Raw genomic sequence first — 17539 nt, 5'->3', positions numbered from 1 at the left:
TGGGGTTTGGGAATCCGAAGCGTGTACAAATATATCTTGATTCTTTCTAATGTTTCTTCTTTTTTGCTTTGTTATCAATACAGAGATGGGGAATCCGTGGAAGGGAAACTGGGTCAATCTTAGAAAAAGTCTTTAAGCATAATGACCAATGTATATAAGTTAAAATTTGATACATAAACTGTACTAAGTATAATTAATAAATCAGGGTTAAAAAATTAGGGATAAGAACTTGTTGAACTAATATTCGGACATGGAATACAAGAAAGGGAGGCGAGGGGAAGTCGCAGAAAAAAGTTATTGAAAACTAGGATTGTAAATGAGGAATGTTTTTTCTCTTTTTAAAATTTTTGTCTTTTTTCTTCTGTTTTCTCTCTCTTTTTTTCCCTTTTTCTTCATTATATTTTCTCTGGAAAGTTGTTTTTGGCTTTCTGTATATTATGTGAAACTGCAATAAATATCATTAAAAAAACCAAAACAAAATGTTGATAGAAGTTATTGTGACTGCATTATGTAAGATAAGCCATTCGCTGGAAGAGCTTCATAAAAAGATGGATGACATGACAGATGACATGACTTTTAAAATTGATAATTTGGAACAGAAAGTGACTAATTTGAGACAAAAAGCGAGTACCAACACAGAAATAATTCAGGACCTGGCACAGGAACCTACTTTGGCAGAACAAATGGTGGAGGAAAAGGAGAAAGTTGTTGTTTTTGAACCTAAAAGAACATAAGCGTGATCCTTAGTTTTACAGAAGCAAATTGAGGACTATAAATTGAGGCCTTTTATGATTGAATCTAGAAAAAGTCAGACTTTGAGGATTGGATCCCAGCTTGGACTGAAGAAGGAAAGTTGGAAAGATCCCTATATCCAGGGATTAATTGACTTTTGGGACATGGACTTGGATTTGGAGGAGATTGAAGTTTTGGGGGCCTTTGGATTTGGAGGAATCTTGAAATACATCCTGAAACACTTTATAGACCCTAGCTTCAACTATGGAAATTTGGCTGAACTGTCCAGAAGGAATAAAAATATTGTTAGGATGGAGTTTTCTCGAGATTTGCTCTCTAGCATTAAAAAATATGAAGAAGATCTGCAGAAGGGACCTGGAAAAGAGTTAAGAGCCTCGGACATAAGTCCAGGTTGATGGACTATATGGAATTGACGGAAAGGACTGGCAGAATCCGAAACCAGGGAGAGGAGTTGATGGAAGAAGATTGGAAAATTTAAAGTTTATATATAGAAATATCGCAAAATTAATGAGTGATAGAAAAATGGTGGATTGATATTTTATGGATTTAGCAGAAATGTTATAAGGAGTTAAGTATATATAAGTATTTTAGTTTTAATGTTAAAATAAGGTTAAAAAATATGTTATTTATAATATGATAGAGAATAGAGAAAGATGGAAAGGATTTGCTGAAATAACTAGTAGAAATGGAATACAAAAAGGGAGGTGAGAGGAGGTCGAGGAAACAAGGAAATGAAAGAAAGAGTATCGAAAAGGGGGGATGTATTTTTTTCTTCTTTTAAATTGTTTTTGTTTTGTTTTATTTAGGGTTAGGGTTAGGGAGTGGGTTTTGTTTAGTTTAGCTTAATGTGTTTAGTTTAATGGGTTTAGGTTGTGTTTTGTATTGTTTATATACTGTATTGTATTGTCTTTTTTTTCTTTTGTTTTTTCTCTTCTGTCTTCTTTCCTTTTAAAAGTAATAAATATTATTTAAAAAACAAAACAACCAGTCACTCTGAAGACAGCATGCTTCCTTGAAGCATATGCTCTTTGGAGCCATGCCCTCTATGTGTGTGTAGAATGCTGCTTCCAATGTAAGAATATCAGAGTCCCAATGGATCAGGCCAAAGGCCCACCTCGTCCAACATCCTGTTCTCACAGTGGCCAACCAGCTGCCTGTGTGAGAAGCAGCAGAACCTGAGCACAACAGCCCTCTGCCCACTTGTGATTCCCAGCAAGTGATATCCAGAGGCATACTACCTCCAGCTGCTTTGAGGTTTCTTTCCTTTAGTATGAAATAAATATACAAACAGTGGAGGTAATATAAAGCCATCATGGCTAGTAGCCACTGGTAGCATTATTCTCCATGAATTTGCCTAATACTCTTTTCAAGACTTCCAAGTTGATGGCCATTGCTGCTTTTGATGGGAGCGAATTCCATAGTGTTCATTTTAAAACAGTGTTTTCCTTCTGCTGGTCCCAGAGGATGATCCGAGCTATAGGAAAGCACCCTTCTTCTTCTATCCTCAACATATGTAGCTCCTGACACCTCCTGAACCTACCCCAGTCACCCACCCTATCAGAGTTCCTTCCTTCTTGCTTCTTTCCTCCTTATTTTCCCAGGCTGTAGTTTCAAAACAACTGGAAGGGAAAGTATTTCATTCAAGAAAAATGCACTGATTTTTATTTTCAAAAAATCCCTGGTTGTATTGGCTTGGGTTATTCTTTAGTTATTGGATTTTCCACATTAGAGGGGAAAACCAGATTAATAAAAACACAGGGTGGCATTTTGATGCCAACGTGAACATGTTCATGCTGCGAAAAACATGGCTGCATAAGCAGCACCAATTACACACACACACACACACACACACACACACACACACACACACACAAATCTCATTTGGAAATACCCAAAGTATTAACTGTCTCATAGCAGGGGAATTACACATGGCGCAAACACCTCCCTCCCAATGACTTCTGGAAAATTCTGCAACATCTCCGGCTCCTGAGAATTTCACTTTCAAACATAAGCATACAAACCTAAGGACTAGAATCTTGCTTTAAAAATTAAAATCAATAAAAAAAACCCCCAGATTCCCAGGAAGCTGAATTTTGCATCCCATACCACTCCCTCCAAAAGACAGCATACACTCAGCCCTGCCTGATGCTATATACTTCCGCCAGACATTCTGTTTTCCTTACAGGAGGGGCACAAACCGCAGGGGATGAGGAACATGCCATGGCTGCAAGCATCACAGCAGAAAAGCCCATCAATTGACAGAACAGCAAGTTCAGAACCTCCTGGCAGCTGGCGAGGCCGTCTAGATTTTGTAGTTGTGATTCTCTGCCTGGAGTGACATATTAGAGTCCTGTGGAGGTTTCTATAGCCGTAGCAGATTGACAAAGAGGGGAGGTGGACTGAGCAGAGAACCACGATGCCAGGTGTGGAAATGTGCGCAGAATACTGAATCGCAGAGCTTTTCCAAGGCTACCTGCTCAGACTAAGCAGCTCTGCAACCTGCTAGCCTGAGGGAAATCTGCCTGGAAAACCATTGGACAGATTTATAACTTTAAAGTACACTAGGGGGGATTTTATTTTTACATCTCAGCGCGTAGATTCTTCAGGGCAGCCAAGGGTGTGCAAATCACCTTTTTCCCCAAAGAAAAGAACAGAATTTATTCCCACTGCTATATATATATTCCTAGATGTGAATACATGTATGGCGAGCCTCTCCATCAATGAGTATTCATGGTTTCCACTTGAAATGCAGGTTACTATGTGGTGGCTTCTTGCATGTTTTCAAGCTTACTGGAAATACCAAAATCCCATTCTGAAGATTCTCTACAGTTTTTCATTGGTTTCAAGCACAGTCAAGCCTGGCAACATACTCTGCTCCCTAACCTGGCACCCTTCAGAGGTTTTTGATCACAGCTCCCTTAAGCTCTAGCCTGCACAGCTGACTGCCAGGAACATGAGGGGGGGGCACTGGATGGAGGAAAGCTGCTGTAGCAGTAGATGAAGGGGGATGGAGGGCATGGTTAAGGCTAGCCATGGGTGGGATTGGGTGGGCCATCTGCAGTGTTATCGGTGTCCTTTCCATTCTTAAAATAGGTTGTTGTTGTTGTTTTTGGTAGCTCAGACAGCAACAGAAGGACTAGTGACACATGTGCTGCTTGTGACCTTCCCTGTTTGACCACAGTGCAAAACACGATGCTGGACTAGATGAGCCTTTGGTCTGATCCATCAGGGACCTCCTCATACTTTACCCTAAACCTACTGCTTATCAATTTTATTTGATGCCTCAGAGTTCTCTTATTATAAGAAAGGGGCAGGGAATTATCCACAGCATATATACTTTATAAACATCTAACTTGTCCCTCATATTAGTACCCCCCTCCCCCGGTCTGGCCCTTCCTGCCCCTTGCAATGTTTTAGCTTAGGGAAGTGCTTTTGCCCTCTGACAATCACAGGGGAGAACAGAGTCCTAGAATCCTGAATCCCTTCAACTCTCTTTATAGCAGGCCTGGGAGAACTGTGGTCCTTGGGGTACTGGTGACCTACAACTCCCATAATCCCCTGACTTCTGACCATGCCAATAGGATTTGGAGTCGACCATCATGTGGACGGCCAGAGATTTCCCATCCCTGTTTGATAGGAGTCTTTCAGCCTATGCTTGCAACAGCAGCAGGTGGCTGCTGAAGAAAGAGAAGAGGAACACCCCAAGGGTTAATACAGTTGGTGCGTTGTGGAGGTCACTTGTCCAAGGCTGCCCACCCCGCCTCTTAGTCTAGTTTGCCTTGTGTGGTCCTGGATGTTAAGAGATACTTGGCAGGGATCAGGGCTCTGGGCGTGAGTGATGACTCTCTTGCATCTGTTCAGGAGAATTGCTTTGACTGAAGCACCCTGCATAATGAGCTCCTTGATTAGCATCAGTGAGGATTTTAATTTGGCGGCTAATGTTTCCTTGGCTTGATGCTCTTGCCCTAGTGAGAGGCCCTAGAAAGTCTGCCACACATCAGCAAGCATTTCTCTGGCTCAGCCGAGGGACTCTTGAAATACTCACGCTGCACCCAGTTCCCGGTTACTGGACTGAGGAAATTAGGGTAAAGTCCCTGTGGCTTCTCAATTCTGTTCAGGACTTTGCGGATGTTCATCACCTACAAGCAAAAAAGAAGAGATAAGCTCCTTTCTTTTTTCCAATTCACAGGTGGGTTTTTTTAAAGCAACAACAACCCATAAACAAACTACCCAACCAACCAAACTGCCAAGCAGCACCAGTTTCAATCAGTTCTGTGCACACCTTGTTGTCTTTTGGGAAAGCAAACACTGTCCTTCACTTCCAAATCTGTGGTCTTCAAGAGAAGACCTTCCTATAGGAACACATGATAAGGTATCAGGGCATGCTCTGAAAAGTCTGAAGGCATGTCATGAAGCTTCCTATGTGGGCTGGGGCCTAATCAGTCCTTTGATGGGAGACTGGCCTAGAACTCCACAGGAGTTTCAAGAAGGAACAGGTGCAGGATATGAATACATTGGGTAGAATTCTAATTTTCAGACATGCATTAACTCTTCCCAGCTGTGACTCACACACTCAACACTAATTAGGCTTGTGGGGAAGCAATGGAAGCTTTCCCTCACCTTTAATTACTGCTGAGGAGGGGAGTCAGTGGGCCAGGAATTGTTCTGTGGGTCTGCTGCTCCACATAGGAAGCTACCTTATATTCAGTCAGACCACTAGTACAGATTGGTACATTTACTAAGGAAGTGATGTGATTTGGTGAGTGTTATGTCAACCTCCCTCCACAAGGGCACTCATGCTTGGGAAAGGGCTCCCTTTCTTGTGTCTCAGGCCTTGCAGTGGGTTACTCCTAAAGAATATAAACCTAGTGTTGCCAGATAAGGTCAAAGTCATCTCCCCAGCTTGCTGCTTCTAACAGTAATCAGCCAAATGCCTCTGGCAGATTCAAGAGTACAAGAACATTCCCTCTTGTCTGTCCCCAGTATGAGGCATTCTGAGGAATATTGCCCGGAAGTACATGTCCTGGAACATATAGCTACAGTTGACATTGCTTGCCAGAAAATCTCACCCATTCACTTTCCTACCATTGCTTCGGATTCACTAGGGGCCACCAGGCTGACAACTGAAGGCCTATCCCAAGCAAGAAAGAATGAAGAAATAGATGCAGCTTCCTATAAGTTTCCTGATAAGGAAAAATTAAATCTGTTGCCGAGCAACTGCAGCCTGTGGCCTAGCAACTACCCATGCATTCCTTCCTGTTTTCCCTTTGCCAACAGACCTTTGGCTGGCTGGGACATCTCTTGTAGTTGGAAAAGCCAAGCCAATGGCGTCCGGTGGGCCAAACAGCAGTCGGATCTGGCTTGAAGGCTGCCAATAACTAGTTCTATGGTACACAAAGGGCAATGGCCAAGGGTGTTGGCATTTCACCTCAATAAATATTCCTGATAATTCAAAATTTAATAGCTGTTTGGCAGTGAGAAATTCAGGCAGGTGTGTGAGACCCACTACTTTCAATGTGGACGGTTTTTAAAGGAGGTGTTTCTGGCCGCCTATTTCCCACATATTTTATAAAATCTAGCTAAAGTGGTCCTATGCAGACACAATACTTAATCATAGTTTCTTTGAATCTTCCATAGTTGTGATAAATCCCATCACTTATCTGTGATGGAAGTCTGGTTTACAAACTAGAAAGTGAAACCAGAGTTTAAAACTGAGTTTGCAAACTATGGGTTGCACTGTCCTCTGTTTTAAATATTATACCTACACTGAACAAACCATGGTTAAGGCAGCTTCCCCTGCATTCCAGCCCAGGGTTAAGCAACAAACAGGGGTTAGCAATAACTAGGATTGAGTATGAAGTCTGCCCCAGGCGCTTTTAACTAGCCAAAAAAGTTGGTTCCAGCCACATAATCACAACTGTTATCCTGTTAACCACCCTGAGACCTGCAGGTATAGGGCAGAATATACATTTAATAAACAACAACAACAACAACAAAACAACAACATCATACTGGTGCAGCCGAAGAACATGGCGTGTTAATCATGTGTCCATAACAAACAGGGACAGGCAGTGCCCTATTAAAGGGCCCAGGCTGCCTTGGCTGTGCACTAATGAGCTCACCAGCTTTTCAGAAGCCTATTTCCCTCTAGATGGCTGTCTGCAACTGGTTCCTCCTGTGCGCTTTTGTTTTCTCACGCAGCTTTAGCTTTAATCTACTGCATGTTCAGAGCAGGCAAATCCATTAAACAAGCCGGTTCTCACACTTATTGATTGGCTGGGCTTAATAGCACAATAGAGATTCAGTCGGCCTCTTGGAAAAGCATTAAGAACCTCACCCCCTCCCCCAAACCCAGAGCTCTCCCCCTACACCATAGGATGTCTTAGGAACAAGACATATCTCTAGGTTAATCATAGAGTTGGAAGGGACACTGACGATACTCTAGTCCACCCCCTGCAATGCAGGAATATGCAGCTGTACCATGCAGGAATCGAACCTGCAACCTCGGTGTTATCAGCACCACTCTCTAACCAACTGAGCTATCCAGGTTTAAATCTGAGTTTGCAAACCATGGGTTGCACTGTCCTCTGTTTTAAATATTACACCTACACTGAACACACCATGGCTAAGGCAGTGGCCCTTACCCTCTCACCAGGGTGTTTCTACTCTTCCTTTCCAATTTTGCCTTTCCCACCCTGCTAGGTTTCCTTTCTCTGATCTTCTTCTCTGCTCATGCCCTTTCTCTTTCACTCCGTCCTTCAGTAAACTTCATCACTCTTATGCAATGGGCCTTTCTGCTGCCCTGCTCTGTTCAGGCCTTATCTTCTCCATTCCGATTCCGTGGCTTCCCTGTTTCACATTCATCTCCTGCTACTCCTGTGTCTCTTGCTTCTCTGCTGCCCCTGCCCTTTTGCATCTTGCCTTCCTATTATCCATTCTGGGAACGGGCTGATTGTTCGCAAGGTGTCTTGCTGAAACAGCAGGGAGAACTTATCAGAGCGGTTTCTCCCAGGGTGGAACTCTGGGCTGATCTATTCCTGCTGGACTCAAGGGGTGGGTTCTTATTCTAATTGGAGCAGTTTGTCTCCTTCAGAATGAGCTATTCCAAGGATGCTGAGCTGGAAGGAAGCAAGGGAGGAAAGGAAGGTTCCCAGCAGCACATCTGGTTCTTCGTTCTCTCACACAGAATGAACAAGAGCACGGAATAAAACCTCGAGATAAAAAACCAACGCTAATACAGTTATTGGCTGAAAGCAGCTCCAGAGGAGCTCCTTGAGCTGCTGAAGGAGGAAATTGCATAATCACAAAATATAGTGAGCACCTGGGGGGGGGGGCATAAACCTGTCTTAGTATTAACACATCTCTCTCATCAACAAATACTTTGGCAGGCCTAAGAAGTTGGGGCGGGGGCAGTACTTGGGCTTAAATACACAACCCTCCTTTGGCATGGCCAACAGCAACACAGCTGCTTTTAGAAAGAACCATAAAAGAATCAGGATTTTTTCTTTAAAAAACTCTGCTTTCCCAAACTGGGTCTTCTAAGGGCTTCTCAGACTTTCCATCCACAGTGTCCTCATTACGTCGGTCAGGACAGCACATTCAGAAGTGCCTTATTTTACTGACAGACAGTCAAAAAGGTGCCCCAGTACAATTGCTAGAGTTAGCCAAGGCGCTTAACCCTGATGACTCCCTGCGTCTTGGCTCTGGGGCTGGAGGGAAAGTGCTGACAGTAACTGCTCCCGGAGTTCCATCCAGCTCATCAGAGACTGACTGACACAGCCTGGTGGGCAGAGCCAGGCAGCTGCAGGCTTGAGTCTGAGTCACCAAAGAGGCAATGGGCAGGTTTGTGTAGCAGCAAGAGGTTCCTGCTCCTCAGGAGCTCCTCAGCCAGATGGGTGGAGTATAAATAAATTTTGATCATCACCACCACCACCACCATCATCACAAGCTACAATTACATCTAGGGAGGAGGAACGTACCCGTGAATGTGTAAGGATTGTACTTGCCTTTTCAGTATAAACAGGATTTCCGGACAGCTCCGAGAGGTGCACAAATTCTAAGTGGAGGCTGCCAAATTCTGCTAAAATGCTGCTTCCTGCGGATGCCCATCCCCAGCTCCAGCTCATCCCACTGCAGGGGGCAGAAAAGAAAGCATTAAATTGCTAAGCACAGAAAGCAGACTCCCAGAGCCAGCCCCGCTGCAAAGCTGGTACAGTCTATTCACTGCAAGGTCTAACTGTAGGTCAGTGGCTTTCAAACGGTGTTACTGGTAATGTTGGGATTCCTCAGAGGTTTAACGGGGTCCCTCAAAGAAAAGGGTCAGTGGCCCCCACCACTACCAACCCTCCACTTCTACAGTGCCCCCAGAGTGTGTTCAATGTGTTCTGAAGTGCACTACCCAGAGAAGAGCCTTGCCGCACAGCGGAGACGGGGAATCTGCTGCTCTGCTACAATTCCCATCAACCTCAGCTAGCACAGCCCATGCCTAGATATGATGGGAGTTGTAGTCTAGCAACATCTGGAGGGCCACAGCCCTCCCTTATAGCCTTCACCAGGCCTGAGTCACTGACTGACTGTCCCAGAAGCATTTGCAAGGACTGACAAGTGTGCAGGAGTTTCTCAGCAGACAAATTCACCGAGAAAGGGCCGCAGCTCAACTTAAGAGAACATGCTTTGCATGCTAAAGACCTCAAGCTCATCTCCAGTTAAAAAGACCCCCCTGGTAGCAGGTGATGGGGAAATGCCTCTGTCTAAGCTCCTAAGGAACCACTGCCAGAGTAAACAACAAAGGTCTACATGGTCACTGCCAGAAGGAAGCTTCCAATGTACGTGGAACAGATGTGGAAATGACTCTTTGCAGCTGTTCGAAAACCATGGACCTAGACGTAGGAGTGGAATACCTCAGGTCCAGGCACCAAAGGCAGCCCTCCAGGCCCCTCTCTCTGGGCCTCTGCAGTCTCCCAGGCTACACATCCTCCCCAATCACACCTCCCATTGGCCTTGCTTTTCGCCTTCCTCAAAGTGTTTTTGCCTGGCTGGAATGTGTCTTTGCGAACTCAGAAATTGACTCTTGCCTGCCTGGAGGGCAGATAGAGAGGAGTGGGAGAATGTGAACAAACTAGGCTGCTGTACAGAATGCAATTTGCACATTAGTTACACTTCCCACTTTGCCTTGAATGCCACCCACCAATGGCAGGTGGCCCTCGGCAGGTTGCAAAGAAGGGAATGCGGCCCCCAAGACACACCCTGGACATAGACCATGACTTATCAGCTGGTAAGATCCATTTTCTTGTTCTATACAAGTAAACTGAAAGCACTGGAGCGTGCCATTCACTGTTTGAGGTGGAGCAAATGCAACGATTATTTTTTTTAATCAAGTCTTTTCACCTTATCCCAGCAGTTCTGCTTTTCTTAAACAGGCTTTCAAAGACTTTGATCACTTTCCACCTTCAAACAACTATACTATGGCTATCTTTCCCTGATCTTTTTGCTGCTCAATTAAAATTTTTATGTTTGTGGCTTCTTGGTTATTGCCATTAATTTGTATTGTGGATTTTATTGCTGCCTTTCATCAGATAGATCAAAATGTGGGATATTAAGCCATAACCATAGTATATAAAAATAAAACGCACTCAGCTCACTGGAGAGAAATAATATTGTTGGGCTACAGCCTGCTTTTTTGCAGACAGCAAAAACAGGAAGTTCTCATAAGAAAACAAGAGCCTGCTGATCTAGTCTAGCATGCTGCTGGGCAATGGCAGGTTTAGATCAGCATACTGCTCTCACAGTGGCCAACTAGATGCCAGGACCTGTGCATAACAGCACTCTCCCTACTTGTGATTCCCAGGAACTGGCATGCAGAAGATCCAGCGGTGGAGGCAAAACATAGCCATCATGGCTACTAGCCATTTTAATCAGCCTAATGCTCTTTTAAAGCCATTCAAGTTGGTGGCCACTACTCCTTCGTCTGAGAGCAAATTCCAGAGTTTAACTACGGGCTGCTTGAAGAAGTATCTTCTTTTGGGTTTATCCAGACTTACCTTTCCTCTGCGCTTTGCAGACGTGGTCTGAGCACCCTGAATCAGAGCAAGTGGCAATCCATGGACAATACAAATAGTCCAAATAGATTCAGTTTTAAAGAGTGGGTTTTCACAGAAAAATTTATGGAGCAAAAAAATAAGAAGAAAAAGAAGGGTGCTCTGACATGGCATTTTAAAGTACAGACCTTTGCCTAGAAAAAGCAGGGCAAGAGGTAAGTGTGGATAAGCCCTATGTCTGCTCTGAATCTCCTAATCATTAGATGTCCCTAAATTCCACCCTTAAGAGAGAGGGAGAAAACTTGTTCTCCATCCATTTTTCCCACACCATGCTTAATTTTACACACTTCTATCACATCTTCCTCTTACTTGCACATTCTCTAAACTAAAAAGCTCAAATGTTATAACCTTTCTTCATAAAGGAGTTTCTCCATTCCTTTGATTATTTTGGCTCTCAAGGCTCAAAGGCAGTCTTTCGCAAACTGCTCCCCGCCCCCAATGTTTTAGAGTACAACCCAGCATGTTGGGAGTTTTGTCCTAAAGATCTGGAAGGCACCAAGTTGGATAAGACTGTACTAGTGAGTGAGTTCTTGGACAAGGTTAGCAAGCTGTATTTGGCCTGAATGTCACAGGCTGTGCAAGCCTGAGAACAGTGTACATTTCCCCACATTCACGCAGAGTGCAAACAACACCATTGGCAGCACCGGTCATAGGTGACTGGGATAATCCAGAGCACAAAACCCAAAGCCTGAAGCAACAAAAGCACTGCTTCTGGTCTTAAACCAAAAAGGACACATGCAGCCCCAGCCCTTGAGAACTCTCTAGAGAGCCACGACAGTGTAAAGAACTTGCTCACCAAAGGCAGAAACTTTCTCACTTATCTGCTTCAATCTCATAACACAACATTCTTGATTACAGTCTTTCTTTTTCTTTTTAATCATCTCTGCCTCCTGCACGGCGACCCATATCTTTCAGGGTTTGATCTGAAAATAGCCTCTGCAGCTGCTGGCTTGGGAGGGTTTCAGTAGTTTTCATTTCAGGAGAGATGCAGGCCTGATTTTGCAATCTCTTGAATAGCATGATCATGGGTGGCAGATTGCTGCGCAATGCTCCCTTCTCTTGGTTTTGTTTGTTTTTTTAATTAAAAAAAGGAGGAGTTAATATTGCTCCAACTGGGGGGAGACAGCAGATGGCGCTGAAAGGCTTGTGCAGCAGGCACTAGGATCGCTGGTTCGAGGTTTGTAGACAAATGCTCTCTTGGCGAGATGTCAACTGCGGACAGATCCACACCATACATTTAAAGCATACGCAACTCACATTTAAAGCACGTAACCTGCCCCCCCCCCCAATCCTGGGAACTGCAGTTTCCGCCTCACACAGCTACAATTACCAGCACTCTTAACCAACTACAGTTCCCAGGATTCTCTGGGAAAAGTCATGTGCTTTAAATGTGCATTGAGTGTGCTTTAAATGTACAGTGTGGATCTGCCTTGTGTTTAGATAATAGGATGGGTGTGTGGCAAGATATTTTCCACGGGCAGTTACACCTCCAACAGAAGTTGAACCCAAACTACCTTCAAAAGGCATCATGAAATTAGACAGATTCACAAAGGATGGGTCTTTCAACAGCTATTATCTGAAGGAGACGTCTATGTTCAGAGGCAGATACCTCTGAATACCTGTTGCTGGGAGGCAAAAAAATGGGGAAGATCTGTTGCTTTCATCCTCTGTGCATGGGCATCTCACAGGCCTGCATGTGGGCTTCCCATGGAGGCACCTGGTTGGCCACTGTGAGAGCAGGATGCTGGACTTAGATAGGCCTTTGGCCTGATCCAGCAGGCTCTTCTTATGCCCTTATGTGTGTGTGTGGTTTCATGACTGCAAGCTTGAGGGCAAGGCCTGCATTTTTTAATTTTGCTTTATATACGCTGCCTAGTTACTGTACATACTTGAGAAAAATAAAAATTCATTAAGCACACAAACGTTGGGTTCAACATTTTTGTTATTTTTTAAGCATTTCGGATGGTGGTTGCCTAGCAATTCATCCTCTGTACCACTGTCACTAAAGCAAGATTAATAGGGTCAAGTTATAATAAATTTGTTGGGTCATAAATCCAGGTCTGTTTGCCTCTAGCAACAGGCATAAGATATGTGCCAGGGGCCGCAATAATGCTAAACTCACTTACCTGGAAATAAGCCCTGCTGAACTCAGTGGGACTTTACTTCTCCGCAGACACAAGTTACAGAAAATTGCTTCAAGTTGCAAAAAACTGAAAGGAGGTTTGGAGAGAGGACAGAAAACCTGGATGGCCTTTTACTTCTTCTTGGTTAACAGGGGGAGGGTCTGTGCAGATTTCTTCCTCCGTCCCAGTCAGACATCTTTGATAATCGTCACCACCATGCCCTTTTCTCTCACCCCTTTGGGATTATGTTCTCACATATGGTCATTCAGCTCCCCTGCCTCCTCCATACCCTCCCATCGCAGCACACTGCTCTTTCAGAGTCTGTAAAGCCTCAAGAAACCTCCAAACATTTTCATTTGTTCAGTGTTAGCCAAGGTTGCTGGTGAGATGACTGGAGGATTCTAGACCAGCAGTATCATTTTCTCAAGTGCCACACAAGGTTGCTGGTGGTATTGAGTTTAGTGGAAAGGGACAGAGGGGAAGCGCAGCTCTAGGACTTTCTTCAGAGCAGAAGCATCAATGCCATGCACTGGAGTGACAGGGCAATTGACAGGCCCTCGTTGCTCTAGCAAGGCTTACAAATGTGTTTGTGACAAATTAGCATGGAGAAAGTTAGAAAATGGGGGAAATAACCAAGCAAAGGCGAGGTAATTCTTTTTCTTTGATGTGGGTTCCTCTTTCACACCAGCAATTTAAATCATAACACTTCATTGCAGGATTGTTTACGTTTCTAATCAAAAGCTAAAGGTTACATTACAGCTGCCTGAATAACTTTTGTGAAAGCCTAGTGTTGAACCTGTGCAGTCGTAAGTAAGCAGCACTGAGTTCAACAAAGTTTACTTCCTGGAATTTATGCATAGGATTGCTGTCATCGCTAATCCTAATATACTGGGCATTCTGTTATGTAGTGCTGTTGTATGTGCTGTATTTGTGCTGGTATACACAGACAAAGAGCAGCACCACATAGCATAAGATCCTATTTATTTATTTGCATTTTGTGTGTGTGTGTGTGTGTGTGTCTGTATGTGTGTGATTAGCTATGGGGGCTATCGATATGAACTTCTGCACTTCAAAATTCACCTCAATGCTGATTCAGCCGGATTAAAAAGAAATAGAAAAAAACAGACAGGACTTTATGAGAACAGCATCCTGAACCAGACTGTAACCCATTGCAGTACAGGCACAATGTGAGGGGGAAAACACAACCACATCCTGTACAGAGTTAGGCCACTGGGTTCATCTGCAACTCCCTCTTGGCTACAGCTCTCCAAAGCCTCTGAACCCTTCCCAGACCTGACACCTGAGAGCTTTTCAATAGGTTAGACTAGTTTCACAAGGTGAAGAAAATCTTGGCATGCCTAGAGGTGTTTGTGTGGCTGGAGAATTATAGAAAGATCTTACAACTTGAAAGACTGAAGTAAAATTATGATAAAAGTGTGCAAAGGCCTTGATGTAAGATGATGCCTTCTGCCACACAAAAAATAGAGGGGCTGTGGCTAAACACGCCCCCCCCTGCAAGCAATCCAGGAATATGAGATGGTTTGTGCCACTGAATCAGTTATTTCTTCTGATCTGCCTCTCTTCTTATTCCCCCTCTCCTCCCAATCATTAGATCACATTTTCAAAAAGTTGTTTCTGTCTGCCACCATGAGAGACAGAAACTGACTTTGAAAGCGGAGACTCTCAGATTGGGTTGTCCCTAAGCCTCAAGGCACCTTTCACATATACTGTACATAAATTTACCGTTAATATTTACCATGTTGCACTTTTTACATATAAAAAATAAAGAGGCAGGGTAACAAACAAAGAAAAATCCAGCTTTTCTTGAAATGTTCCATCAGCAGTCCCAAAATAGCCAATGCCCTTTGGCAGCTGTGCTCAGAGCAGCTGGCCATTGTGATGCAGTTCTTGTGGGGAGGGAGGAGCGGGGCACATGATCCCAGCAGCTGTTGGTCTTTTGACCAGAGGCTGTGCCCTGGCTGTACCCTTGTCCGTGGGGTTCAGGCTCCATTCTTCCAAAAGCCTATGCATCACTATGCATAGGATGTTGCCCACTCTTCGTTTTAGAAGATGCCATCCCCCACACTCAGGCATAGTTCCTCTCCCTGTCTTAGGATGAAACTCCCAGTCAGCTGCTGTATGTGGGTGCAAGTGAATGAGGAAGCCTCTTTAAGCAAGCCAGACTCTATCTGAGGGTGGGCATGCTGGCCAGGGCAGGGTGGGGAGTGAGCCTACCTGAAAGCTATTTCATTGGAGTTGGAAGGGACCATGAGGGTCATCTAGTCCAACCCCTTGAAATGCAGGAATCTTTCACCCAACATGGGGTTTGAACCCACAACCCTGGGATTAAGAGTCTCGTGCTCTACCAACTGAGCTATCCACCGTGAGGGAGCTGCAGGGATGGCAGCAATGCTTTAAAAGCTAGATCTGGTGTGGAGAAAGTGGAGAGGGAGGGTTTTCTTTCCTCTACCCAGCCCCTAACTCTAGGACATAAAAATATGGAGCTGAGAGGAGGTATGTCTCATGCGTATACAATCAAAGATTTGAAGTAGCAAATGCTTCAGTTTAGGCCAGTTCCGGTTTGCCTAGGGCACAGGTATAGAACTTTTTTCCAGCCTGAGGGCCACATTCCTTTCTGGGCAACCTTCCAGGGGCCACATGTCAATGGTAGGTGGGGCTAGAGGCAGCAGTGGGCACAGCAAATAATGTAAATATTGCCTTTGTACAGTAGGCTAGTTTCTGCAGACATATTCCTCTCTCTAACCTCCACATAGAAGAGCAAAGACATATTCCAGCCAGACAAAAACATTTGGGGTGCAAAGCAGAGCCAGTGAGGGGTGTGGCCTGGGGAGCGGAGGCATTGCCCAGTTAGCATGCCCAGTGATCAAGGACAATGGGAGAAGTAGTCCAAAACATCTGGACGGCAACATGTTGGCACTAGGGGAAGTCTACCACCATCATGCTCTGCTTGTGAGCTTCCCAGAGGTACTTGGCCGCTGGAAACGGGATGCTAGACTTTTAGCCTACCCTCTAGCTGGGCTTGCCTGCTCTCGTACCAGATGCAACATCTGAATTTATTGAAGACAACAGATGAACAATATGTGCCTTGCCTGCCCAGGTTTATGACTCCCCGTGGGATGCCCGTAGGTGTGTTAAAGGCTGGCAGAAGTTTCTCTCCAAGTTCTAGGGCTTTGCTTTTGAAGACCTGTTTGAAAGAGAGAGAAAGAGAAGAAAGACATCGTGAGAAAGCAGATAAGGAAAATAAGAACTGTGCAGGAATGCAAATTGTGTTGTGTTTCCAAATAGAAATCTCTGTATGTTTAGTTTGTAAAGAGGCACTTCACAGAGAGGCAGGCTGGGGTTTCAATCCACACAGACTTTATTTTTTCTGCCAGGATCAAATGCAGTGTGTTTGTGTGCACTGGCCACAGGGGCTATCTCTCCCCGCCCCCCATGCAAATGTAATGAACTATTTGAACCATCAGCTGGTACATCAGGTTGGGATGGCAGCTTCACACCAACCCCAAATCCCGCCAAAGCAAACCAGGACGCAAATGAATTCATGATTCGAAACAGCAGCCGCAATGCAAAGGGAGATGAAGTGACTGCACCTGAACCAGTCACCTGTGAATGACTTGAGAAGGTGAGGAAAGATTCACCCTGGTAATTGATCTTCTACAGCTGGAGACAGGCATCATTTTTGCAGAGCATTTAGGATGATAGGAAAGAGGCACTGTTGTCTATAAGGTGCACACTCAGCCCACTACAAACCCCGGTAAGCCTGCAAAGCTCTCTTTGGCCAAATGCAATAGCATACAAAGGAAACTGGTATAAACACCACCAATAAGGATGCCTCTTTCATACCACCTTCAGCAGCCTTTAAACCTGTTGCCGGTCTGCAGCCTAAGCAAGTCAGGAGTTGCCAATTTAGGATACTAAGCAATAACCTATGAAATGATCCACTTTGGACATTTGTAGAAAGAAGGGCTTTGGCCAAGAATGTGTGGTGTACATTCAAATAAACAACAAGGGGTTGGGAGAGCTGAGAGGACCTCAGCTCGTCTGCAGTCTTGGGACTCAGCACAAGTAATTCATTTGCAATAAGGTACCTACTATCAGACTCCGCATTTGCATTCTCCCCATTTCTCCCCCCGCCCACCATCCATGTAATTTACAGGCGAGCTCTGTGTTATCTGAGGAAATGGAAAATGAAGAGGATTACGTGAATGCGTCCTTACATCTGGCATGAAAAACGTGGCATCTCCTCGTGTGGCACAGCTCATCTCTCCCCCCTCCTCCCCGCAAGCCACTGCTCCTTTAACCAGCTGAGTAAAGACTAACCAATAAGTCAAAGGTTTCAGCTTCAAATCCTGCCACCTGATCTACTGCCAACTCACTCGGAGAAGCTGGCTTATGGCTTCTCTCCACATATTCTTATGCTAATGCCTTGGCAGGCATGCCTTCACTCTACTTTGAGAAGTGTAATCTTTGGGGGGGGGGGGTTGGTTGTTTTTTTTTTTTTTTTTTGGCTGGAAGGGTGGGTGGAGCAGGATGGGCATTGCATGT

General features: G+C 44.7%; 1 protein-coding gene across 2 annotated transcripts in view; it reads right to left on the bottom strand.

The window, feature by feature from the left end:
• Window positions 1-17539, bottom strand: part of MAN1C1 (mannosidase alpha class 1C member 1) — a 141721-nt gene that overhangs the window by 12619 nt on the left and 111563 nt on the right. For both annotated transcript variants that reach the window (XM_083751734.1, XM_083751733.1), the window contains exons 5-7: window positions 16084-16178; window positions 8760-8883; window positions 4799-4892 (exon numbers count right to left, since the gene is read on the bottom strand). In XM_083751734.1, the coding sequence (XP_083607860.1) occupies window positions 4799-4892; window positions 8760-8883; window positions 16084-16178 (313 nt within the window). The remainder of the gene's footprint in view (window positions 1-4798; window positions 4893-8759; window positions 8884-16083; window positions 16179-17539) is intronic.

The sequence above is a fragment of the Podarcis gaigeae genome, assembly GCF_964106915.1.
Source record: "Podarcis gaigeae genome assembly, chromosome: 8".
NCBI classification, from domain to species: Eukaryota; Metazoa; Chordata; class Lepidosauria; order Squamata; family Lacertidae; genus Podarcis; species Podarcis gaigeae.
This window is presented reverse-complemented; position numbering and strand designations above follow the sequence as displayed.